Here is a 25423-nt window from a genome sequence, read left to right as displayed (position 1 = left end):
GCCGGGAGGGCGCGGCGCAACCACCTCCCCGCGCCCCTTCCAGCCGGACGAGCCCACCTCCCGCAGCCCCTTCCCGACCCTGGAAGCGTTCACCGCAGCACTGACCTCACCTGGGGACTCCATGGGGGGAACACACCGACCTGGGGGGACACACCGACCTGGGGGGACACACCGACCCGCTCCCCTCAGGCGCTGCCTCAGGCGCCGCGCGCCTTTCCCGCCCTATTTAAGCCCTCCCCTCCGCGCGGTGCCTGCTGGGAGTTGTAGTCCAGGCGGGTTAAGGACTACAATACCCACCGGCCCCCGCGCGGCCGCCTCTCGCTCAGGCGCTCAAGATGGCGGCGCGGGCGGGCCGGGCCGGCGGGCTGTGAGGGAGCGGAACCGGGCCGGGCCGGGCGGCCCCGGGCCCCGCCGCCGCCATGACCTACACAGCCGAGCAGCTGGATGGAGTGCGGCGGTGAGACGGGTCTGGGGAGTGCCTGAGGTTGTGGGGGGCTTGGTGTCTGCATGGGGGGCCTGCGGCGGTGTGTGGGGCTGGGGGCCGGGAGGGTTGAGGTGAGGTTGGGTTTGTCTTGCAGGATAAAGCGGTGTCGGAACTACTATGAAATCCTAGGGGTGGAGAGGGACGCCGGCGAGGAGGAGCTGAAGAAAGCCTACCGCAAGCTGGCCCTGAAGTTCCACCCGGATAAGAACCGGGCTCCCGGGGCCACCGAGGCCTTCAAAGGTGAGGGGGGGGCTGCCAGGCCTCCCAGAGGCCGGGGGCGAGCTGGGAGTGGGGACAGGCTGCCTCAGACACGCGGGTCTGCACCTTATGTAAAGGCATCCCGCCGGCCCTTCTCGTTCCTATCGGCAGATCCGTGCACCGGCTCAGAACCCCACTGCTGGCTGGCAAGGTTTGCCTTTTAATCCTCAGAATACAGGTTTCCCTTAGAAGCAGAGGGAAACACATCCCACATCTCATTCCTTGGGGGCTGCTAAAGGTTCAAAGCAGTGCTTGGAAGTGATAACTGGGCGTGCAGGAGAGTGTAGGGTTGTGTAATGCCCTATGTCACAAATGAGATTCTATTTAGGTATCTCAGCATGTGGGATTCTAGTCTAATATTCTGTGCCTGGACTTTTCAGTAATGCAATCCAAGCCCCTACCAACAATGTTAGCACCTCAGCTCTTAAATCTGTTGCCTTCTCCATGCTGTGTTTCAGCTGCCAGCAGCAGCACTGTCAGGCAGCACCAGGAAAGGAAGATATTAATTCACAGACTTATTAAAGTAAGGAGTTTCTGAAGGGCTTTTCTTCATTTCTGTGTGTGTGTCAGGGTTGTATTTCTTTCTGAACTTGTTTACAGCTGTGTTCTGCCAGCAATGAAGGAGGAAGATGAACCAAATACTTCACAGGGTGGTTTGACATATAGTGTGAGACAGATAAGCTGTACAGGTTCACAAGCATCTCTGGCAACAAAAAAAAACTTGGAGCCTGGTTCTGCATTTTAATTAACCTCTGGAGTGACTAACTTTGTGATTTAACTGTGTGTGGTATTTGTAGGTGCACTTCTGTATTAGTGCTTACTTTGCCTGAATAAAACGTTACATTCTCACTTAATCTCTTGGCTGAAGTGCCCTCTCTCACCTTAGTTGTACCAATATTTCAGGTCTTTCTGTGTACTTTTAGGACTTTTGTCTCTCTCCTGGTATCAGTGCCAGCAGGTTCCATCCCAGGTGATCCCAGCCTGGTGACCCTTTTCTTACCAAGGCAGGTCTTTCAAAAGTAACTCAGCCTTTGGTCAGGCACAAGTTTTCGGATGCCTGTTGGGGCTTTTATTTTTATTTTTTTTTGGTCTTCTAAAAGTCTGAGATTTGGAAACAGTGTGTGAGATGCCTGTGTAACACTTCTTTTCATCCCCTCCCCAGCAATAGGCAATGCTTTTGCAGTTCTGAGCAACCCTGAGAAACGATTACGATACGATGAATTCGGCAGCGACCAGGAGCACGTCAGCACTGGCCAGGCCAGGCACTATAATTATTACACAGAATTTGAAGCAGACATTACACCAGAAGAAATATTCAACGTGTTTTTTGGTGGGAACTTTCCTACAGGTCAGTATCTTGTCTGCAGTGGTTTGGAAGTGCAGTGAAGTGGCACTAGACTGCCAAGGAAGTTCAGCTTCTCTTGGTGCTGGTGGATTGAGAGCTGGTACTGAGTTGATGTATAATCAACTCAGGGTTGATTATACATCTGGAAAGAGCAAAAATGTTTTTGGATTTACTCTTTTCTGCCTTCCTAGCTTTTTATGCCTGGAAAAGCTCATTAACATAGAGTTTAAACTTCAGATTTTAGCAGCTCTGTTCCCCAGAACAGCTGCAATCCCAGCCTTGCTGTCCAGGAGTGCTCCCAGAGGGCAGATCTGCCAGTGGGGAGAGGGCTGTTGCTGCCAGGGCTTGTTCCTTACCTCCCACCCTCTTGAAAAACTCTGACACTACTCGTTAGGGGTAAGAACATTTTAATTTCTCAGGGGGTCAGGCTGTTGGATTCTTGGGTAGGCAACATGGTAGTACCAGCTGTAGCTGAAGACTTCTTTTTGTTGTTGCTTGTATTCCCTCTGTTGTCTGAAGCCAACAATGGTGAGGCAGGTAAGATAAGGTGTGAGTTGAAGAGGTATCTCTGCTCATGGGGTTGTACTTGAGACATCTTGCTGCCTTCCAGCACAGCATAGCTCCTGGCACTGTGGTCTCAGTGCCTCTGTAACTAGGAAGGAGTTCATGTGGCTTGCAGCAGCTTGCATGGTGTAAAGAAATTCAAAGTTGTTAATTAGAAAGTGCTGCCTGCCAGGAAAGGCTGGGTGTCCCTGGATGGGCACCAGCCAGGAGCTGAACAGTGGACCTGGACCTGCAGCAGCTCCACATGTGTCTCAGTCCAGCCTTTCCTTTTTATTTGTGGTAAAAACAGGAAGATGCTGCAAGGTTGATGGAACACAGCTTTGGATTAGAAGTAAATCTGAAAGGCAGGGTGAGCTCTAGGGTCCTCCTGGCAGTATCTCATTAATTGCATTAGCACTTGTGAACCTCCTCACCTCCAGGGCCTGGGCTAAAGCAGCATCCCTACCAACTGCTGCAGCCCAATCCCCAGGTACAGGTAATTACTTACAAGCTCCCCAAAACCTTTGCTGTGAGGGTGGGGAGAGCCTGGCCCAGGTTGCCCAGGGAAGCTGTGGCTGCCCCATCCCTGGCAGTGTTGAAGGGCAGGTTGGATGGGGCTTGGAGCAACCTGGGCTGGTGGGAGGTGTCCCTGCCCATGGCAAGGGCTTGGAACTGGAGGATCTTTAAGGTCCCTTCCAAACCAAAGCATTCCATGATTTTATGGTTCTATGAACCCTAATCTGTGTGTTAGCATCTTGCAGCTTTCCAGCTCTGATCAGTAGATGGTGCAAAGGGAGCCAAGCTCAGCCTGGCATAATTCCACACTGAGTTTGCAGGTTTTCTGTTCCTGCCTGCAAGAAGTTGCACCTGCACATGCCTTTTGCCTCAGCCACCAGTGAAACATTGTCCTCGTGGAACAGGGCTGCTTGCTTAGCTGCAGGTGACCTGGATACTTGGAGTTGAGGACAAGGACCTGAGGAACTGCAGGAGGAATTTGGGTGCTGGGAGGTTTAACAGGTAGAGAGATGAGAAGAAATAAATGGAAATGTTTATCTAAGTATCACAGAATAATAAAATAAAAAGATCATTACATAGTCAGAGGTGTTGGTAGTAACCAATAGCTTCCTTACCAAACAAGTGTTTGGGTCTGAATCTACATTTTCCTAATCTAAAAGTGAGGTTTAAATTGTGGAAGATTGTCTTTTCAGTAGTTTTCCAAGTAGGCAAAGTCAACACAGTTTCTACTTGGCAAGGGTATTAGTAAGAGGGTGTCCAGATAGTTGATACCATTCTGTGATTCTCAGCACCCTGCAGAAGCTGTTCTTCTCTTCCCACACTTGCTTCTGGTTTTTCACAAGTTGATAAAATATTGTCTGAGCAGTGCTGGATGATAAAAACCTAGACCCTTGGAAAAGCCTGTTGGAACAAGCAATTAAACAGATGTTTTAACACAATAACAAAGGTCACTTCCTCCCAGGTTTCCTGCAGAATTCTTTGGGAAATTCAGAGAAAGGACAGTCTAAGACTGTAAAATAATGTGATGCCTTTCCCAGGGCTTAAAATAGATTTTTGTTTCTGTTGTGGTGATAAGGCCATGTATTTCAGTTCTCTAACACAAAGACATTCTGAATTTCAAAAGAGGAGAGCACAGCTGTTATTAAGATATTCATAAGGTGATAAAATGAGAATTGAAGCTTCAAATCAAAACAGCATATTCAATTCTTTCCTCATTTTAGGTTTTTTTTTAAAAAAGAAATCAACTACATTCAGAGTGCAGGAATGGAAATCCTGAATTGTACTCATTTAATCCTTTTTTTAAATCTCTATCATAATTATAAAATCATTAAGTGAAGCTATTAATAACTTGAAGTACAAGGAAGTAGAAATATATGTAGAAGAGCATATTCAGTCATTATGGGAAGCTTTAATTCATGGCCTGAATCTGGTGAAGCAAGTTATTTTTCCTGCTTAGAGCCTGGGGATGCAACACGAGCTGTGGGTTTGCAAGTGAGTGTGACAGAAACAAAATGTGAGGTACAATAATAAAATGATAGCATGTTTCTACAGTTGGATTTAAATCAAGATGGACAAACCTTTTTATGCCTTTTGGAAAGACATGTCATTTTGGCATTTAAAGCTGAGGTGTGTTTGCTGCTGTTAATCTGAGCTCTCTCAATAGTCATTCAGGCCATGTAGTTTTAAGCATGGGAAATTCAACCAGAAACTCCCAGAATTACAGGTGAGTACCAGCAACTGGATGAACATCATGACTCTTGGTTTCTTTTAACAGGAAATATCCATATGTTCTCAAATGTAGCCAGGGATCCACACTATTATCCACGGAGACACCGAAATGAAAGAGCATGGACACAGGAGCAAGAAGAGGAAGAAAACAGGCCACAGGTAGCCAGGAGGGAGGTCTCTTGGGCTGAACTGTGTCACCAGGGTGAGGGCTCTGCTTACACATCTGAAGCCAGGACACTTCCCATCTTTAAACGCTCAGTGTTTATCCTGAAGTGCCAAAATAGTTGTTTTCAAAAGTCACTACATTGTCTTTCACTTTGTGTATGTTGTATTGATAGGGTGACAGGCCCTGGAGTTTGTGTCACCAAGTGTTTTGCTGGTGCTTACTTTTTGCAGGCTCTAGTGGTTTGATAATCCAACAACAATTAGTCCCAATGTGGACTGATAACAGATACAGAAGTGCTGGCTTGTCCCCATGGGGTATTTAATCCTTCTGTCAATTAGCACAACACTTGCTGCCCAGATGCTCCACAGACCTTTTCCAGCCTGGAGCAGGATGGGTCTGGGATACTCTTCTACCATCTGAAACCTCCAGGTGAGACACAAGGTGTCATTTGTTGCTAGCACACATAACACAGATGCCACCTGGAAAAATCCTCAGTCTGTTAACCTAAGGAGATCATTCTCCAGGGAGGATTATTTGTTCCCTGTGAGTCTCTTACAGTCAGGCTCTGAGAAAAGCCAGGCACAGCCTGTAGGCAGCTAGGCTAGGGCAACTGAAACCCTTCTGCTTCAGGGATTCTTGCTGCTAAGAGCAGAGAGCAAAATCTAAATAGCTGCATATTGTGTTTTAATTAGAAAAGGCATCTTAGGACAGTTTAAAAACCATCTGAAGAGCAGAAGTAAAGATCTGTGACTATAACTACCAGAACTCTTTTGTCCTTTGGTATTTTCTCCCACTCTTTTGTTCTACTAAATTCAAACAAAATAACCAAGTTCTTGCATCCTGTCCCAAGTTACAGTCTCTTAACCCTTTAATTTTCAGTCATTTTATCCAGTGTTTGAACACAGATTTTTCAAATGCATGTAGCAAACTGCAGGGGATGCAGGGAAAGCTGTAGGTACAAGTGGGAATTGCAGTGTCTTCCTTCAGGTTGGATTGTCACTGATAGGCAGAGCACAGTGGGAATCTGTCACCTTGTGAAGTAAGCTGGAGATGAAAGAAATGTCAGGAAAAGATAATTGAAAGAAAATGGCTTTAAAGAGCTTTCTGAGATTATCAGTAAAGGTTATTTTGAAGTTATAAAATGTCATGCTTCAAATGTTGAAAGTACTGTCTCTTTTTTTCTCTCCAGTTTACATTTAATACGTTGTTGATCAGTGATAGTCTGGTTTCTGTGAACAGATGCATCCTTCTCCATCTGTATCTTTTCTTGACTACTCACTCTTGTTCTTTCCAGAATTCATATTCTGCGTTTCTTCAGTTGATGCCAGTTTTCATCATCATCATTGTGTCAGTTATAACTCAGCTGATGGCCACAAACCCACCCTACAGCCTGTTCTACAAATCGTAAGTCATTTAAAAACACATTTTTCTGGGCTTCAGTGCTTGAGATAAGGAGGTAGATGGAACTGGGCTTGGTAGCAGAGCACATGGTAGTGTTTTGTTCTGCCCTCCCCAGCAAATGTTATCAATTTGTAAATAAGGAAATACCAGCAGCCTCTAGTGATGAGTTCTCCTGAGCCTTGTCACCCTGGAGGTCACTGTGCTGAACAAACAGAGGCACCAGGCCAGGAGGCTTTTCCCAAGGGGTGTGAAATGTTTTTGCATGGAGAGAGAGCAGCAGGAATGTAGGGGTCACTTAGCTGCAGGGCTGGTCAGCCCAACCCTGGCCAGCCCCCAGAGATCTGCTGACCACCCTCAGGTTCCTTTGGAAAAGAACTCAGAAGTGAAGCCTGGTGTTTGCAGTGTAAATCCAGGGAGCCTCAATTCCACTGGAAGAGGTGTCAATCTCCATGTATCCTTGAAATGCTCTGGTTTAACATCTGTAAAGAAGCAGGATGCCAGGGTTGCAGAGGGCAAACTGAACTGGTGAGCTCTGGAAGCAGAAGGAACACCAGCAGACCTGCTGTAGGCTGAGTTTGTGGGGCAGAGGAGAAAGCCTGCTTGTTCCTCTCAGCATCCAGGGCTGGGAGGAGAGAAGCTGTGCAGTGTGAAGGAGCTGACCAGTTCATTCACCCTCCCTGGTTCCCACAGAGGTGGGACTGGGGGTCAGCAGGCTGTGGAGAACCTGCAGAACACAGAGTGCTCCACACACTCCCCTTGCTCCTTGTTTTTTGTGCCAGAAGCCAAACTACCCAGGTTGAGGCAGGTATACTCTCCTCTCATAGTAGCCCAACACCCTTTATATTTTTGTACCACGAGGTGTCAGTGTGTAGGCCTAGCATAAGATCAAGAGGGGGATTGATTTTAGTTTGGGTGGTTTGTTTTTTTTTCACAGGGTGTTTCTGCTATCTGCCAGCCCCATGTGAAACCTCCCACACTGCTCCCAGAGCAACTAACCTCTCCTGCTTTTCTGCACTACCTCCCCTTCTCCTACCCATTGGAGATAGGCAGGCCTGAGCCTGGTAAACAGTTAATGCTGTTTCTCTGAATCATAGCCTTCAAAAACTTCACAGCTTAAAAACTAAAATAAATTGTTTCTCTAAGAAGAGCACACACCTCTGAGACATGAGGAGAGAGGAGGAGGAGTCCAGGAAATAGAAGGGGCCAACTGGATTCCATTGAGTAGAGTGTAACCTTTGTGTTTTGGCTGCCTGCCTCTTGCTCTGGGTATTGATTTGAAAAAATGCCTGGGTATCTTTGCACAAATAAGGGAATTCAGTATAAGAGTATCATTTAATCCAGTGACTGTGTCAGAGTGGCTAGTTCTACCTGCAGGATGATCTTCTGGATATTCTGTGCCCACTTGACTTACTGGTGATTAGAAAAACCTAAAGGAAAATGAAACAAGAATCTCCCCTGCAAATTCTTATTTCTACTAAAGGATCCAGACACCAGGAAAATCCAGATCCAATTGCATTATGCCCTAAGCAATGCAAGAGCCATATGCCTTCCCTATAATCTCTATATTTGTCCTCAGTTCCCACTGATTTCTGGACCTTTCTTGCCAGGAATGACCAGCAAACATCATGAAGTGTGTGTAGCTTCTGCTCACAGATATATTTTGCTCTTATGTTTTGGAAGTGTCTTGACTGAGTTGTTAAGAGCAAGCACAGTATTTGGAAGGAGCAGGGTCAGCTCTGAGTCAGTTCTTTGTAGATATCTCCAAACATTAGATATTTTCCTTTGGTTTTTAGGGAAGAGTGGGTTTTGGTTTTGCTGTGCCTGAAATGTGTAATTTCCTTACTGGATGATGGAGGGAGCTATAGTCCTGCTGAAATGAACTGTAAAGAGCTTGTAAATACTGTCTCCTGGAAATGCTGGTATGGAGGAACATCTCTTAATTTCTTTGTATATGAACTGCTTAAGAATCTGTTTCTCCCTGCTGTTTTCCCAGGTCCATAGGCCATGTTGTTAGCAGAGAAACAGAGAACTTGCAGGTGCCTTATTATGTGGATAAAAACTTTGAAAAGAATTACCAAGGAGCAGAACTTCAAGAGCTAGAGAAGACTGTTGAAAAAGATTACATAGACTATATTCAGACCAGCTGCTGGAAGGAGAAACAGCAAAGTAAGTTATTTTTGTCACCAGTGTGTGCCTTCAACCCAGCAGCAGTTGTACAATGGTTATGCTTCACAAAGCACTGCCATTTTTAGCCTCATTTTCCAATGCTTACAACATCTCAAACCTTGCACTGTTGGTTTTTTTTCTCACATCTGCTCCTAACACTGAATTTGCTGTTCTTGAGGGTCTGTCAAAATTCATTGCAGGTGATTCTGAGAGACAAGTGGAAAGTAGATTTCACCATGTAAGACATTTTTTCCACTCAGTTTTTATGCTTGAAGAACTCTTAGTCATGATGTTTTAAACAAATAATCCACCACATTTATCTAGCTCTGACAGGTTGTGAGGGCTGGAAAAGATCTTGAGACATCATCTAGTCCACATTTCCTTTGCTGGAGCAGAATCATTTTTGCTTTGACTGGCTCTGTGAGAAGATGATTTAACTTTTTCTTCACAACTTCATCAGAAAGAGAGCCCATAGCCTATTGGGTGCCTGTGGTAATCTTGCAGCAGACTGTTGCTGGTATCAGTTTTCAAAGCGTGTGCTTCTGTACTTGTTTTATGCACTTATTTGCATTTTCTATCTTTAGATCAGTTTGAAATAATATTTTTCACCACAGGTCCAGATTTTCTTTTAAAAACAAGAACTGAATGCAGAAGGGGAGTCCAACACACAAGTGTGAGCATTCAGAGTCATCATTCTCACCTCAGTCCTAAGTTGTTCAGCAGTATTTTAACCCCTTATTGTGTTATTTGTTAATGACTATTCTTGTAGTTTATTTCAAATGGAGCAATTCCCTGCTTCTTTTGTAACTGCACAAAAGAACAGAAATCAAATTACAAGGACTAGCTGGAGTTGGGATGATCTGACTGATTTCTGTCTAACTGAAAACTCATCATGTTAAAATGAGTCAACACAAACTACTGCTGCCCAGAAAGGCAACTGGAAGAAGTTCTTTCTGTGTGAATGTTTCACAGTAGTAGGCAAGTTACTTTTACACACCCTGGCAGGGCTTTCTGTGCCCCATGTAAAACAGCCCTCAGCACACCACTAAAAGCTGACACTGCCCTTGTTTACAGTTTCTTTACCAATTGCATCATTATGGAAGGACACACTTCATCTAGAGCAGACTTGTTTGATCCTGTGCTAGAGTTAATAATAGTGCTGCTGACTCCAAGCTATTTACAGGTTTTTAATGGGAAGGCTTGTTTTGTTTTCATCCAGAGACTGTTTTGGTTTATTTGAAAGAAAAAGTTACCCATCTTGCTTTTAAAGAGAAATACACAGATGTAGGCTCTGAAGGTAGAAAATAAAAGAGCCCATAAGACCATCAAAATCATAGAATGGTTAAGGCTGGAAGGGGCCTTAAAGATCATCAGGTAAATCCCTTATTTTTTGGTGTGCTTGTCATCTCTGAGCATCTCTGACTGGCAGTAGCAGCCTCTAGGTATAACGTGGCTGCTAATAACCATCAGTGTAGGCTATATGTGTAGGCTTGCTACAGGGAAAGGTTTTATTCTTATGGAAAAATCCTTCTAATTGACCTTGTGCAACTGAAAGTTGTCATCTTGTCTCATTCATGCAGATCTTGAGCTAAGGAGTGAGGGCCCTGCCCCAGGACAGGCACCAGAGTTTGCAAGTCTGAGAGAGACTGGTGGTCAGAAAGGGGGAGATGATCCATCACTGCCTGCCAAGTAATTCCTGCAGAACAGTGTTCCCCTGGTGACTTTATTAGTCACACATCTGCAGATATATTCATGAGGTCCACAGTAGGCTGAGGAGACCACTGTAATTAAGAAAAACATTTTCAGAATGATTACTGTCTAGCAGGTAATGAGCACAGCAGAGACAGTTCTAACTTTAGCACAGCCAGGTTTGTAAAAATAAACTGAGCAGAAGATGGAGTGCTGGGGAGAAGTTCTCTGGAGATGCTGAGACAGTTTATAGCTGGCTGGTCTATCATCACTTTGGCCCATTATTCTTGTTTAACTTTATGTGGCCAACTTTTATTTTTGTCAGTTGAATGCCTAGGAACAGTAGGTTTGTTTTGTTTGCTGAAGGTGCATTCCTCTTGAACACCAACAGAGGTTATACAGGAACAGATTGATGTTTAAAGTCCTTGTTTTTCTGACCTGAGAAGTGATACCTGGTGTCCAGCTACCTTAATGAAACCTTCAAAGGTAACATATCTTGGCATCTTGTTCAGCCTGTCACACTGATACAGTAGACAGAGCCCCTCCCTTCGCAGCAGGAGAGTAAGAGTTGCCTAAGCTGTGGTTTGTGTTCTTCTGAAATCTTTGATGCAGTTAAGTACAAAAAGGACATCCTAAGTCTATTCAGGAGAGTGTTCAGCCATGGTAGCACAGCTGTGACACTACAAAGAGCTCAGAGTTGTAGAAAATTACAAGGAGGCAAATGCAAACAAAGAGAAGAAGCGTGTGAAGTCAGAACTTTAAAAATCACACAATGGTTTGGGTTGGAAGGGGCCCTTCAAGATCATCTAGATCCAACCCCCTGCATGGGCAGGGACACCTCCCACCAGCCCAGGCTGCTCCAAGCCCCATCCAACCTGCCCTTCAACACTGCCAGGGATGGGGCAGCCACAGCTTCCCTGGGCAACCTGGGCCAGGCTCTCACCACCCTCATAGCAGAGACTTTCCTCCTAGTGTCTAATCTAAACCTTCCCTCTTCAAGAAAACAACTCTGTATGATTGAAAAGATGAAAGAACATAAGCATCCAGCATGACACAATGAATGCTGGTTTTGACCAGCATTTGCAGTGAATATTTTTGCTCAGTTGGATGAATGTAAACCAAGGTTCTTCACTGCAGAACTCCAGGGACTCTGGACTCAGAGACAATTACCCAGTCCAGTTTTGCTGCAGGTTTGTCAAGGCCATGTGCCCAGCACCACCTGAGAGGCTGTTGGAAAAGCTGAAAATTGGTTTCTGATCTACAAGAAAATTTATATACCCTTCAGTTTGTAAAGCTTTTCAGTAAACAGGTAGAAGGTTAAATGACTTTAAATTCCAGTGGGACAAGGACAGAGGATGTGAGGCATCAAAGGACCTATTGAAGTTCTTTCCACTCTGAATTATTTTGTTAAATGAGGGACTTGTAAGATATAAAAAAGGTCTGTGAAAAATGGAGTGTCATCAGGTACCCTGTGCTTAGGGAAATTCTGACCTCTTCAGAAACAGATTACTGCTGTTCTCTTAGGTGCATCTAATCCTGGATCTAAATTACTCCTCAGGGAGAAAGCTGTATTAAGGCTTCCTTAGCTAATCAGCAAAAGAAGCTTCTCTGGAAGTAATTTTTAAAAATGGGATTGTTTCAGTTTTGAGAAGAAGGGTGAAAATCCACAAAGTACATTCGAGATTGTCTTGTTAATGAACGGGCACAGAGGCCTTTCAGACAAGTCCCTCAGCTCACCTTCCTGTAATCAATTAAAAAAAACTTTAAAATAATGTATAGTGCCTTCTGGGCAGAGCTCTTGCCAGGCAGAGTTGGGATCCTGAGAAGTGCAACATCAGACAAAGCAATTACCTGTATCTGCAGGTGTGTGTTTGGATGGGCTCTCTGGGCCCTTGCGGGATGGATCTGCCACAACAACTGCATTTCTCAGTGACTTGGGCAGGGAAGGAGCTCTGGTAACTCCTGCTGCCTTGATGAGGGAGACAGTGCTAAGTAGGGGATCAAATGGTCTCCTGCTAGCCCCTCTGTATGCACGTAGTTTAAATACATAAATCTATTTTAAAGCAATTACCTGTTCTTTACATCATTAGCACAAGTTTCAATCTTGCACGACGTCTAAGCTGGATTCTTATAGTTGGTGTTTTCTTTGTAGACAGCAATAATCAGTCTTAATTTTTGTTTTGCTTGTTGTTCTACTAGTGCACTGGTAGAGAGGGTTATTAGAGATGTTTGAGTTTTCAAGCAATTATGAAAATACTCTTTTCTTAAGTAGCTACCCTGGTTAAACGTGGTGGCCTCTCCCTAAAGAAAGTGGTTAACGTGCCCAGTTTCACTGCAACGTGCTGAATTAAATCCATGCCACAAGGATGGCAAAGCACTGAGAAACAATTACTCAAAGTGGGCTCCTGGCTGCATCCTAATTTCTATTTTTTTTCATCTTTCAGAGTCTGATTTGTCAAATTTGGCCAAGCTCTACAGAGATGAGCGGTTAAAACAGAAAGCAGAGTCACTGAAACTTGAGCACTGTGAGAAGCTCTCCAGTCTGATTGGGATGCTCAAAGGGGGCTGACCAGGACACACACAGCCTGGAGCTTTATTTATTGCTGTTTTAACTTATGTTTTTATTTTCCTTTGTATAAAAAGGGAAGGAGACCATTGTAAGGAGTCGGAACATGGGATTTCTTCTGCCTGTAGTGCAGGGATGGGCCAACACAGGCTGTAGAGCTCGTGTTTGCTGTAATATACTGTACACAATACTTGGTTCCAAGGACCAGTGGCACTTTGTAAATGAATTCCCTGGGAAACACTATTAGTTTGGAACCTGTCTTCATGGATAGCTTGTCTGCCATCCAAACAGTATGGACTTCCCAGGTGAGCAGACCAATGTCTTTGCTTTCTGTGTTCCACATGGACCATGGGTGGCTGGTGGGGACAGTGCAGCTCTGGGTGTGAGGTGCTCTGACCTTCTGGGGCTGAGGCTGGGCAGGTGTCCTCCCTGCTGCAGCACTTGGGAGTTGAGAGGGAAGAGTTAACACACAGCACTTGATCCAGAGGAGTCAAGGACCTGCTGGAGGTGAGCACTTGGGCAGGCTCCCAGCCCTCCCTGCTGTCCCTGTCCTCACCTGGCTGGGGGGCCGTGCCCGTCCTGTCCCCTGGTGGGACAACACACTGGGATGCCCACAGCAACAGTGAGCAAGAAGATGAGAGTCTGTGAATTGCACCAATTCCAGTGTCTGCCAAACTGTAGGGGCAGAACAACCGTATTTATTTTCCCATATGTTTTCAGTGGCATCTTTTTAAGCTGGCTGTTGAATTCTGATTTTTATCTGCAAACTCTTCTCCAGCTGTGACAGGGGCCCTGCTTTTTCTGGTACCATTTTGATGTAGCATATTTTTACTCTGTTGAGCAGTTATGAATGTTTCACTCTATAGATTAGCATTGCAAAGAAACAGATCCATGTGGTAGTGTGCTGTTCTTTCTTCATCCTTTACGAAACCGAGCACTTAAAAGCAGGTTGAGGATGGGTTGTACTCCTCACAGCAGCAGAGAACAGGGTGTTACTCCAGTTGAGCATCATTAACCTCCTGAGGCAGTTTCTCTGGTGGGGTGCCATGAGCGTGTCCCACACGTGGAACAAACTGTTTGTACAAAGGACATCTCCAGGCAGCACAGGCACTGGAGGTGCAGGGTGATGTGGGGACTCCCTGCTCACCTCTCTGACCTGGAGGCACGTGCCTCTTCAAACTGAACCCACTCTCTGTTCTTTCCCCCTTCCCAAAACTGGCTGCAAGCAGCACAGGATGCCACAGATGGCCTTGGCTTAAACCTAGGAAGCAAAGTGCTCAAAAGTTTGAGAAATGCCAGAATTAAAAATGCATTTAAAGCTCAGGCTTCAGGTCTCCAGCTGCCTGGCAGTCACATACTGGTGCTTTGTCCCCTGGGCACCCTGAACCAGACAACTGGTACTGAGAGCAGGAGCTGAGACCACAGATAGCAGAAGGTGTCCCCTTGATGTCCCCATCCATTAGAGGGAGGTTGGCAGCAAACAAAGGTAGGAGTTGCAGGAAGGAGCAGCTTTTCTGGGGGTCTGCACCAGAGGGAGGATGTTTGTCTTGGGTTTTGAGACTTGGTGCTTCTGCAGATGAAACTTGCACATCTCCTGTGTGATCAGACCATTGAGCTACAGCAATATTGGTGCTGTGGAATGGGGGTGAGCTAAAAAAAAATTAATAAAAAGCAACAGAGTGACTCCTTAAAATCACCATTTTGTGTTAACATTTGTTCCCCATTGGGCAGCTTGGCAGGAGCTCTTGGGGAAGCTGAGCAGAGTCCATCAGCCACTCAGGGTGGGAAGAGTGCCAGTTGTGAAACACTTGCAGTGCCAGAGTATAAGGGCAAAATTACTTGATTTGGTTACTCTGGATTGGAAATAAATCTGGCACTAGGACAGGCAGCCTTAATTCTGGTATTTCCCAGTTTTGAGCACGTAATAGGAGCGTGTATGAAAAGCAAAATATATTTTAATGTTGCTTTTTATACACTAAAATGTGAAATATGCTAAAGTGGTGGACTTTGTTCCAGGTTTGGTTATCTTCTCTGTCATTCCTGTTGGACTCCCATGGCTCTGAAGTGACACCATAGGTGGGGAGACCAAACATTATTGGACCTGTGATGTCCTGCATGGAGCTTGAATTCGTACATTGCATTTTGCACTTAAAATAGATTGCACCTTTCATCCAAAGATCTCAAAATGTGTTCTGGAGGTGGGAGACCACCCCTGAGAAGCACAGTAATTTTTAAAGAGTCTTCTCTGCAACTGGGAAGGGGGCAAGGATGAACGGGGAGATAAAACTGGAAGGTAAAAATCATTCAAAAAGCAATAAGGTGTTCTTTGTTCACAGTCAAGGGTGTTACAGATGATTTGCACGCTGGTGTTGGGGGGCTCTAAGGGCATTTGGTGCTAAAATGTCTTCAGTGATAAACACAAGCACCTCTTTTTGTAAAGTGATGGCACCCTACGGTGGGGGGGGGGAGGAGAACTGTTACCTGGTGGCTGTTGGCATGCACTGCTGTCACCAACCAAAGGTTCCTTGCCAAAATGCGACTGATTTGGGATTGTTTCTTGGGTCTCTGAGGGGAGAAGGTGACGTTGTCTGCACAGGTTGGAGCAGGCACCTGGTGCTGCACCGGGATGCCCTCCTGTCCCGGGGGGCTCTATGGACATACAGATGGCTTTATGCATATATATATATATGTATTTAATTGTGTTTTTTTTAATGAAAGACTTACGTGTCCGTGCCTGTCTGTCCTGTGGTAAAAGCCTGACTTGAACCAAGAGCCAGTGGTGACCTCTGGCAGTTTGTTCTATGCGAAATGGCCTCCTGGGGTGGGTTAGAAAGGGGGTGGTTAGTGGGTCAGGGAGGTTCTCCTGCCCCTCTGTTCTGACCTGGTGAGGCCACATCTGGAATGTTGTGTTTAGTTCTGGGCCCCTCAGTTCCAGAAGGACAGGGAACTGCTGGAAAGAGGCCAGGGCAGAGCCACAGAGATGCTGGAGGGAGTGGAACATCTCCCTGCTGAGGAAAGGCTGAGGGAGCTGGGGCTCTTGAGCTTGGAGAAGAGGAGGCTGAGGGGAGACCTCACCCATGGTTACAGATGTGTAAAGGGCAGTGTCAGGAGGACAGAGCCAGGCTTTGTTCAGTGATGTCCAGTGACAGGACAAGGGGCAGTGGGTGCAAACTGGAGCAGAGGAGGTTCCATGTGAACATCAGGAAGAACTTCTTTCCTGTGAGGGTGACAGAGCCCTGGGACAGGCTGCCCAGAGAGGCTGTGGAGTCTCCTTCTCTGCAGACATTCCAACCCCCTGGACACGTTCCTGGGTGCTGTGCTCTGTCAGGGGGGCTGGGCTGGGGGACCTTCCCAGCCCCTCAGACCCTGGGGCTCCGGGACGCGGCGGCTCCCTAAGATGGCGGCCGCCGTTGCCAGGAGACGCGGCGCGCGGGCGCCATTTGCCGCGGGGCTGCAGGAGATGGCGGCCGGGCCCCCAGAGCCGCCCCCCGCGGGACCCCCCGGGCTCCGCGTCCCAGCGGGGCAGGCTGCTCACAGCGGGACCCCTCCTGTGCCCAGCACGGGCAGCTTGGAAGTCCCCCCCAGCTCCTGGGCTGCTTCCCGGCAGCCAGCAGCTCAAGCACCGGCCGTTTCACAACAACCCCCCGTGTCTCTGCTCCCAGACCCCACCCTCGGCTCCAGATTCCGTTTCGTTTGGGCGGCCCGGTTCCCTCCCCAAGCCCGGGGGCGGCTTGGAAAGCCCGTCCCGAGCTGGGCCGGTGTTTCTCGCTCCTCCGGAGCGGCAGGGAGCCCGTCCCGCGGGGCAGAGGCGCGTCCTGCTGTCCCTGCGGGCTGGGCAGGCGGGCAGCGGGAGCAGCGAACGGCCCGGGCTTTGACTGCCGAGCCCGGCTCAGCCTGGGCACACCCCTTGCTGACATGTTTGTGCCGAGCAGGCTGCTCCCACAGAGCAGGCTGCTCCCACACAAGCAGGCTGCTCCCGCACCACCAGGCTGCTCCCACACCACCAGGCTGCTCCCACAGAGCAGGCTGCTCCCACACCACCAGGCTGCTCCCACACCACCAGGCTGCTCCCACAAGAACAGGCTGCTCCCACAGAACAGGCTGCTCCCACTCCAATAGGCTGCTCCCGCACCACCAGGCTGCTCCCGCACACCCCGGAGCTGCTGCGGGCGCTGGGAGGCAGGTTGACACCTCCCGACCGACTGCGGTTGTGGTTCGGTTGGTTGGTTGGTTGGTTTGTAAGCAGGAGCCTGGGAGTCTCCACCGTGCCCCTCTCTCTGTGCTGCCTGGAGATCGTGAGTCCCACGCAGGAGGGGGGGGTGCAGCCCAAACCCAGGAGGAGGGGATGCACCCCAGACCCAGGAGGAGGGGATGCAGCCCAGACCCAGGAGGGGATGCACCCCAGACCCAGGAGGAGGGGATGCAGCCCAGACCCAGGAGGGGATGCAGCCCAGGAGGGGATGCAGCCCAGCAGGTTCCCAGCAGCCTCAAGCTGCATCCAGGGCGGTAAGATGGAGCTGCCCAGCTCAGCTCTCTGCCTCAGCAACACACCCAGACCGGTTGTTGGTGGCAGCCCTGGGGGTGTTGGAAGGAGCCAGCCAGGCCGGCAGTGCTTGCTACAACCCGGCTGTGCTTTCCCGTGCAGCTGGCCCGGTGGAGCAGGGGGTGTTCGGGGCTGTCTGGAAGCGGCTGCTGGGGAAGGGGAGGAATGGCTGGGACGTGTCTGTGCTTTCCAGCCACCCTCGCAGCCTCCAGTACTGCTGGGCCACTTGTTGCAGCTGTTGACACTCAGACCAATTTCGGTTTTGGCAGGACCCGGGTGTCAAAGAAGCAGCAGCAAGAGCTGTGCCCAGTGCCAGTGCTGAGGACAAGGCAGGGGAAAGGTTTAAAGCCCTTATGCGAGTCATTACCCTAAATCTGCCTCACACCCCCTGCCAGGAGAGCAAGACCTGCAGGCAGGAGAGCAAGAACCTTTTCCTTCATGCATCAATCCTCCCAGCAGGTTGATTATTTTACCTCATCCAGAGCTTCACCAGCTCCCACAGCCCACGGGGCCCCTTGTGCCTTCTCTGCCCTCCCCCCTTGCCTGCAATAATGGTGCCCTGGGAAAGAAAGAAGGTTCCCCCAACTGTTCAGCCAGTATTCCTTATTCATGGAGCACAGGGGTAGCTCCTCCAAAAACGTGCATGCCTTACAGTGTAAAGGTGAGATAGATATAGATAGATAGATAGATATAGATATATACAGCTGATACTTAATTATGTGTAATATTTCTAATAAACAGTTTACATATTCATTAGTTTCCCAATAAATAATTTTCATAAGTGTCTGCCCATTATTGCATGTGTGTTAAGTCCATTAGGGTCTCCTGGGGGTCATTTATTTCATCCTTGAGTCTTCCTCACAGGAACCTCTGGCCAAGTTTTCTCTTCTCAGGTTTCTCTCTGCTGACTCCCCAGTAGAACTGGTTCCAGCAGCATCCCTGGTTGCAGTTGAATGGCTTCTTTCTTCTTCAAGGACCCTTGTATTTCTTCCCTAAAACTACAGAGAAGCTCACACAAAAAGGCTTCTACAACTCACTAGCAGCAGGCCCAGATGAGAGATTTACACCCTACAAGCAGTTCACTAGTTGGAGTCAGAGTTTGTGCTCTCTTTCACCTGGATGTACCAAAGGCATCAGCAGGGCACCTCATCTGGGCATCCTAACCCTGGGCTGGACCTACCTCCCTTTCCCACCGACTCCCAGTGGCCATGGGACCCTGGACCTGACCCTCAGTGGAGCAGAAGGAATAGAACACAGCCTCTCTGGGTTCTGGACTGGCCAGGGATTGAGAAGCCACCTCAGGAACTGCACCCCCTTCCTTTCGTGGGTCTGTACGTCCCCCTTGGCGCTGCAAATCCAGCGCAGGCTGGGGCTGTGCGTGTCCCATGTCCCTGCAGTGCTCCTGGCTGGGACTCAGCAGGTGCCCACCAGGCTGCCATGTCACCAGGCCTGGGGACACCCCTGGCCAGCCCTCCTCCTCCTGTGGGGACCACAGGGGGGGCTGCAGCACCCAAGCAGCAGCCCAAGCTTTTGGGGCAGAGCATGCCATCCAGGTGGCACAAGGAGTTCCTCCACTGGCAGCTGCATTCCACTGCCTCCCTGCAAATCCTGCAGGGAGCTGGGGATTTGAAATCCCACACACTCTTGCACAAGGCCACGGTGCTGGGAAGTGCTGCCCACAGCAGGTCTCCTCTGCTCCCCAGGTCTCCTCCACTCCCTGTGGCCACAAATGCCATCTGCAAGATGCCATCTGCTCAGCAGCAAAGGGTTAAGCAGCCAGCCCAGCTAGCAGGGAAGCTTTCCTCTCCTCCTTTTCTTTGCCAAGGTTTAAATTTAGTCCCTGTATGAACCCAAACGACTTGGGCATCAGGTTGCTCTGGAGCTGGCAGGGCTGGGGAGCACCTGCTACTGCTGCTTCACTGCAAAATATCCCCCCCCCCAGGCCGAGGCTGGGCTCTGCCAGCAGCGGGCAGGCAGGCTGAGGAGACCCCTGCTCCGTGCTGGGTGCCCTGGCTGCCTGTTTTGCCCCCCCTCCCCCCGAAAAAGGCAGAGAGTCGGTGTCCACCGTTTGGCTCTTGTGAGTCCTGGAAGCTCCCAGGGTTGATTTCAAGCCTTGGCTTTGCTCGTGGCCGCTTGCAGTTTGTTCTGGGGAAGCTGCTGCATGGGGCAGGGTGGGTTTTTTTGGGGGGAAGGTCTCAGGATGGGGGACACACCGGTCCTGTGGCAAGGAGGGAAAGGAGCCGTGGCCAACCTGGGGCCCAGCCACGTCCTCAGGGCTGAGCATGAGACAATCCCAGAGGGGTCTGCATGGCCCCCCAACCCTTGGAGCAACCCAGCGCTGGGGGAGGTGTGTGGGGGGGTGCAGCCCAGCCCAGCTACCCTGTGGGGTGCAGGGACACCCTGGCACCTCACCTGCGGGCTTGGGGAGCAGCGGTGCAGGGTGAAGGAGCAGGCGACGTTGCTGGCAGCCCCCCGGCAGCCCCCTAAGGCGGGGGGCGGCGGTGACATCCCTGCCATGCGCCTGGCATCGCCTCCCCCGGGCTGGCGCTCGCTGGTGTCCATGTGATCGTCCCTCCGTCCCGCCGCCGGCTCCAGCCGTCGGGAGCCAGAGAAGGTCGAGGCCACAGCGTCCCCAGCAGAGCGTCCCCGGCACCCAGGAGGGTCCCCCGGCTCCGGCTGGCACCCCCCCAGGGTTCATCCTTTGCCATGATGCCCCGTGGGAAGAGGGATCCCGTCCTGCTGTCCCACGCCGAGCTGTCCGGCACCGACGGCGAGGGTCCCCGCAGCGGCGGTGAGGGCCGGCGCTCCACCTCGGAGGAGGAGGAGGAGGAAGAGGGGGGTCACCTCCCCGGCCTCCCTCGGGACGAGCTGGCCAAGAGCATGTCCGGCTCCTCCGTCTCCTCCTACCACTCCGCCCTGTGCTCGGAGGGGACGGAGACCTTCAAGGACTGCTTGGAGTTTCTGGATGAGGAGGGAACAGCTTCCCAGGACGCGGGGCAGCGGGGCAGCCGCCCCGAAGGGGCTGCCCCGGGACGCTGGGCTCCGGTGGGGGCCCCCGCCGTCCCCCCGCGGCAGGCTCAGCTGTCCGGCACGGCTAAGAATAGCCCGGCGCCAGGGCAGGGGGGCAGGATGGGTCCCCTCGGTGGGGACCGGCAGCTTGTCAGCGCTGCCACCCCCTCCAGCAGGGAGCTGGCGGGGCCCCGGCAGCCCGGGGGGATGCTGAGCGGGGTGCCCAGCGATTCGGACGAGGCGGACGGCGAGGTGCGGGCGCTGACAGCCAGGGCTTTCCGCAGCCTCTCGGGTCTGCCCGGCACCCACCTCGACATGTGCAGCTCCCACACCTCCTCCAGCCTCTCCAACTCGCTGTCGGAGGATGGGGGGCGGCCGCGGCAGTGGCCAGCGGCTGGCAGCGAAGCCCGGGGCACAGCGGCAGCTCCCCGTGGCAGGGTGGGCTGGCCCTTCCCCGCCGGCGTGGAGGGGGAGCTGCTGGGTTTGCTGGGGAAGGAGCAGTTCGAGTGTGTGGATGTGGAGCTGGAGAGCGGGGAGGCCAGGAAGGGCCACAGCAAGAAGAGGACTGTCCCCAAGCGCCAGATCCAGCTGAAGAGGAAGGAGAGGAAGGAGACAGGTTTCGGCCCCTGGGGGGATGGCCAAGCCCCCCAGCCCCTGCCCCCAGCAAGGAAGGAGCCCCCCAGCAAGGGCAGGGGCATCGGAGAGGACTTCAGGCTCAACTACAAGCAGTTCATGAAGATGGCCTCCCTGGATGCCAACGAGAAGACCAGGGCGGCTTCTTGCCTGGTGAAAAACGTCCTGGCCAAGAAGATGCAGTACGAGCAGAGGATCAAGATGGAGCAGAAGGGGCTGCGGGGCAGCTCGACCTCCTCTGGGCCATCCTCTGCTGGCACCGACCTGCCGGGGGACGGCCTGGAGGGCAAGTCCAGCTCGCTCTCCCGCTCGGACTGCAGCTTCTCCGCCGAGGACCTGCGGGGCGGTGGGATGCCGGCGGCCACGGGGGATGTCCCCACCACCCGCCCCGCCAAGGGGGTGGTGCTGAGCGAGGCGACCCGGGAGAGCGTCTGCAAGCTGAAGAAAACCTTCAATGAGCTCAACGAGAGGATGAAGTACCAGGAGGTGCTGGAAGGCCACCACCGGCTGCCCGGCACCACCGAGAAACCGGCGTCAGAGCGGATCTGCTACCGGCAAGCCCGCGCCTTGTTTGAAGCCCACCCCGAGGTGGGGAAGGGGCTGGATGTTGCCCCCAGATTTCAGAGAGGGCCGAGGCCGTGGCCCAGCTTGAAGCAACGAGCCATCCGCCCCAGCCGCCCCCAGACCCTGCCCTTGGAGCCCAACAGCCTCCCCGCCGCGCCGCGCCTCTTCACCTCCCGGGCGCAGGAGGTGAAGCTGCTGCCGCAGAGCCGGCGGGAGGAGAAGCCGCCCCCAGCCCCCCACCCGCCCCCCAGCCCCCTCGCCCCCAAACGGGGGTCCCCGCCGCCCGCAGCACCCCCCAAGACGGATGATAAGGGGAAGGGGCGCATCCCCCAGCCCCGGGACGTGCGCAAGCTGGTGAAGAGCAGCTACAGCCTCTGCTTCGGGACCACCGGCGCTTCCCAGGGCCCCGCCGCACCCGCGACCCCCGGGGACCCGGCCCCCGCCGCCCCGCTCGTCATCCACTGCACCTCGGTCTGCCGGCGGGGGACGGGCAGCCGGCCGGGGGACAGGGAAGCACGGGCAGCTCCCAGCCCAGAGCCAGCCCCGGCACGCACCGAGGGTCCCGCAGAGCCCACCAGCACCCAGCCCACCCGCAGCTCCCCCAGCCACATCCCCAGGGCCCAGCCCACCCGCAGCACCTCGGAAGGAGCCGCAGCGCCCTCAGCCCCGCGCCAGGAGCGCAGCGAGCTCAGGCTGGCACCGCGGGTGGCCCAGGGGGTGCCACACATGGAGACCCACCTCCACGTCCTGGTCGGCCAGCGACCCCCAGCTGTGGCTGAGGAGGGCCCCCCAGCCCAGAGCAGGGCTGTGCTCCGGACGGAGAAGACCCTTCTCCTCCCACCACCACCCCCCCCATCGCCGAGTCCCACCGAGGGAGAGGACGGAGGTGGCCGTGGTGGCTCCAGAGGGCTCCCGGCTGCCGAGGGGCTCCAGGCAGGGGGGCAGCAGCGCGGCGGCAGCGACGGCAGAGACCCCCACGCTGGATCCCCAGCCCACAGCAGCGTGTACCCTCAGCCCGGGAAAGAAGCGGAGAGAAGGGAGCAGGTGGTGGGGAACACCAGCTCTGCGGGCAGCACTGGCCCCACTGCCCCGTTTCCAGCCCGGGTGGCCAGCAAAGGTCCCTCTGTCCAGTTGCCAGAGCAGAGGGAGGCCTGGGAGCGTTTCCCACCGTGGCCAGCAGCCCCCGAGCCTCACCTTCCTGCTTCCCCAGCGGAGAACTCCAACTATTTAGCAATCCCTGTGAAAGCCCCCGAAACTTCTCTGATGCCCAAGCTGCCCTCAGTCTCCAACCCAGCCACTGCATTCTTTGGGACCCCCTTGGTCCCCAACCCTGCCAGCACATCCTTCGGAACCCCCACGGTCACCAATCCAGCCAGCACATCCCTTGGGACCCCTTTGGTCCCCAACCCAGCTCGTGCATCCTTTGGGACCCCTGTAGTCCCCGCTCCAGTTAGCACGTCCTTTGGGACCCCCGCAGTCCCCAACATGACCAACTCATCTCTTGGCTACTCATCAGCCTCCAGCCTGGTCAGCACATCGTTTGGTGCTCCTTTGGTCTCCAGCCCCACCAACAAGTCTTTCGGGACCCCCTTGATCCCCTACCCAGCCAGTGCTTCCTTTGGAACCCCCTTGGCCTCCAATCCATCCAGTGCACCTTTTGGTACTCCCCTGATCCCAAATCCATCCATTGTACCCTTTGGGAATCCCCTGTCCCCCAATCCATCCAGAGAATCCCTTGGGACCCCCTTAGTCCCCAATCCATCCATCACATCCTTTGGGACCCCCTTGATCCCAAATCCACCCAGCACATCCTTTGGGACCCCCTTGGTCCCCAGTCCACCCAGCACATCCTTTGGGACTTCCTTGGTCAACAACCCATCCAGTGCATCCTTTGGGACCCCCTTGGTCCCCAGTCCACCCAGCACATCCTTTGGGACTTCTTTGGTCAACAACCCATCCAGTGCATCCTTTGGGACCCCCTTGGCACCCAACCCATCCAGTGCATCCTTTGGGACTCCCTTGATCCCAAATCCATCCATCCCATCCTTTGGGACCCCCTTGGCTCCTAACCCATCCAGTGCATCCTTTGGGACTCCCTTGATCCCAAATCCATCCATCCCATCCTTTGGGACCCCCTTGGCTCCTAACCCATCCAGTGTATCCTTTGGGACTCCCTTGATCCCAAATCCATCCATCCCATCCTTTGGGACCCCCTTGGCTCCTAACCCATCCAGTGTATCCTTTGGAACTCCCTTGATCCCAAATCCATCCATCCCATCCTTTGGGACCCCCTTGGCTCCTAACCCATCCAGTGCATCCTTTGGGACTCCCTTGATCCCAAATCCATCCATCCCATCCTTTGGGACCCCCTTGGCCCCAGATACACCCAGAGCATCCTTTGGGATCCCCTTAGTCCCCAATCCATCCATCGCATCCTTTGGGACCCCCTTGATCCCCAATCCACCCAGCACATCCTTTGGGACCCCCTTGGTTCCCCATCCAGCCAACTCTTCGCTTGGAATCCCCACGGTCCTCAACCCAGCCAGCTCATCCTTTGGGTCCCCTTTGGTCACCAACCCAGTTCCTGCTTCCCTTGGGCACCCATCAGTCTCCAACATGGCCAGCTCATCCTTTGGATCCCCTTTGCTCCCCAACCTGGCTGGTGCTCCACAGGGAACTGGTGTGTGTCCCCTGGTCAGCAGGGAAGTGGCCTGGAGAAAACCCAGCCCTGACCTCCCCCAGCGCCCCGAGGGCCTGGTGCCCCCAGCCCAGCCCCAACCTCACCCCGAGGACGCTCCCCCTTTCCCGAGGAGAACAGATGGTGCCTCACCCAGCAGTAAGAACACACCAAGCTCCACCAAGCCCTTTGCTCCTCACCTGCCCACCCACCGGAGGATGCTCGTTGATCCCGACAGCGGGAAATGCTACTACATGGAGCCGCCACGGCAGCCCCAGCTGAAAACACTCTACGACCCCGAGACGGGGCAGTACCTGGAGGTGCTCATCCCACCGGTGGCATCACATCCCGGGCTCTACCAGGCTCCTTTCAACCCCCTGCTGATGGCCTCAGGGGTCTACGCTCCACCCTACGCGCCCTACAGCGGCTTCCCAGGGCTCCCGCCCCCCCCGCAACACGCCGGCCCCTCCCCAGCTCACCCCGAACCCCCGGCTGCCGAAAACCCCGGCTTCTCCGGGACCTTCAGCCCTGCTCCCACGGGAGAGGGGACACCCGCTGCCGGGGGTCCTGACTGCGGGTACCTGGAGAGCCCGTACTACATCCCCACGGGGATGCAGACCAGCCCCCGCCAGCCCCGCGCCAGCCCTGCGGGGGCTGAGAAGGGACCGCAGCTCCCGATGTGACAGTCCTTGGAAGGGGACAGACCACATGGCATGTCCCCTCCCCACCGGATGGGCTTTAACCCCAAAAGCAGCACCACCACCCCCCGCCCACAGCTGAGCTGCTGAAGCACCGAGGGGTAATGGGCACCAGCTGGACCCTCCTCATGGAAATGGGGAGAAAAAGGGTTGTTTTTTTTCCAATGTGAGCACCTGGCAGCCCCCCCCGGGGGGGCTTCAAGTCATGGGCCCCGGCCGGCCAAGGGACCAGATGCACAGAGTCCCCCCCCCCTTTCTGCAGAACTGCTGGTCCTGTCCCGAGGGTGACCTGGGCTGGTTGGCACAGGGGGACAACGGCCCGGCCACCACCAGCCCCCCCAGCCACGGCTGCAGCACGGACTGCCTGAAATGGTAATAAAAATGCTGAGGCAGCATTAAATCCTGCATCTTCCCCCCCCCCCTCCACGTGGTCGTGT

The 25423-nt window shown here is 52.6% G+C and overlaps 2 protein-coding genes across 5 annotated transcripts; both read left to right on the top strand.

The window, feature by feature from the left end:
- Positions 1–331: 331 nt before the first annotated feature.
- DNAJC18 (DnaJ heat shock protein family (Hsp40) member C18) lies at positions 332–15634 on the top strand. Of its 4 annotated transcripts, none has more exons than XR_007890735.1 (8): positions 332–457; positions 579–724; positions 1905–2090; positions 4921–5033; positions 6335–6444; positions 8435–8607; positions 12741–13167; positions 14879–15634. XR_007890735.1 is itself a non-coding variant. In XM_051630920.1 (7 exons), the coding sequence occupies exons 1-7, from the start codon at positions 420–422 to the stop codon at positions 12863–12865; spliced, it is 891 nt and encodes a 296-aa protein (XP_051486880.1). In that variant the 5' UTR covers positions 332–419; the 3' UTR covers positions 12866–15634. The 4 variants fall into 4 exon arrangements, 2 of the variants coding, with proteins under 2 accessions (XP_051486880.1, XP_051486879.1); XR_007890736.1 differs by lacking the exon at positions 14879–15634 and adding an exon at positions 10663–10782 and having other exon boundaries at positions 12741–12836; XM_051630920.1 differs by having other exon boundaries at positions 12741–15634.
- Positions 15635–20102: 4468 nt separating this feature from the next.
- Positions 20103–25391, top strand: PROB1 (proline rich basic protein 1). Its single transcript, XM_051630808.1, has one exon. The coding sequence runs from the start codon at positions 20112–20114 to the stop codon at positions 24969–24971; it is 4860 nt and encodes a 1619-aa protein (XP_051486768.1). The 5' UTR covers positions 20103–20111; the 3' UTR covers positions 24972–25391.
- The last annotated feature ends 32 nt before the right edge of the window (positions 25392–25423 follow it).

The sequence above is a fragment of the Apus apus genome, chromosome 13 (genome assembly GCF_020740795.1).
Source record: "Apus apus isolate bApuApu2 chromosome 13, bApuApu2.pri.cur, whole genome shotgun sequence".
Lineage (NCBI taxonomy): Eukaryota > Metazoa > Chordata > Aves > Apodiformes > Apodidae > Apus > Apus apus.
The sequence above is the reverse complement of the archived record's forward strand: the minus strand, read 5'-3'. Positions and strand labels throughout refer to the sequence as shown.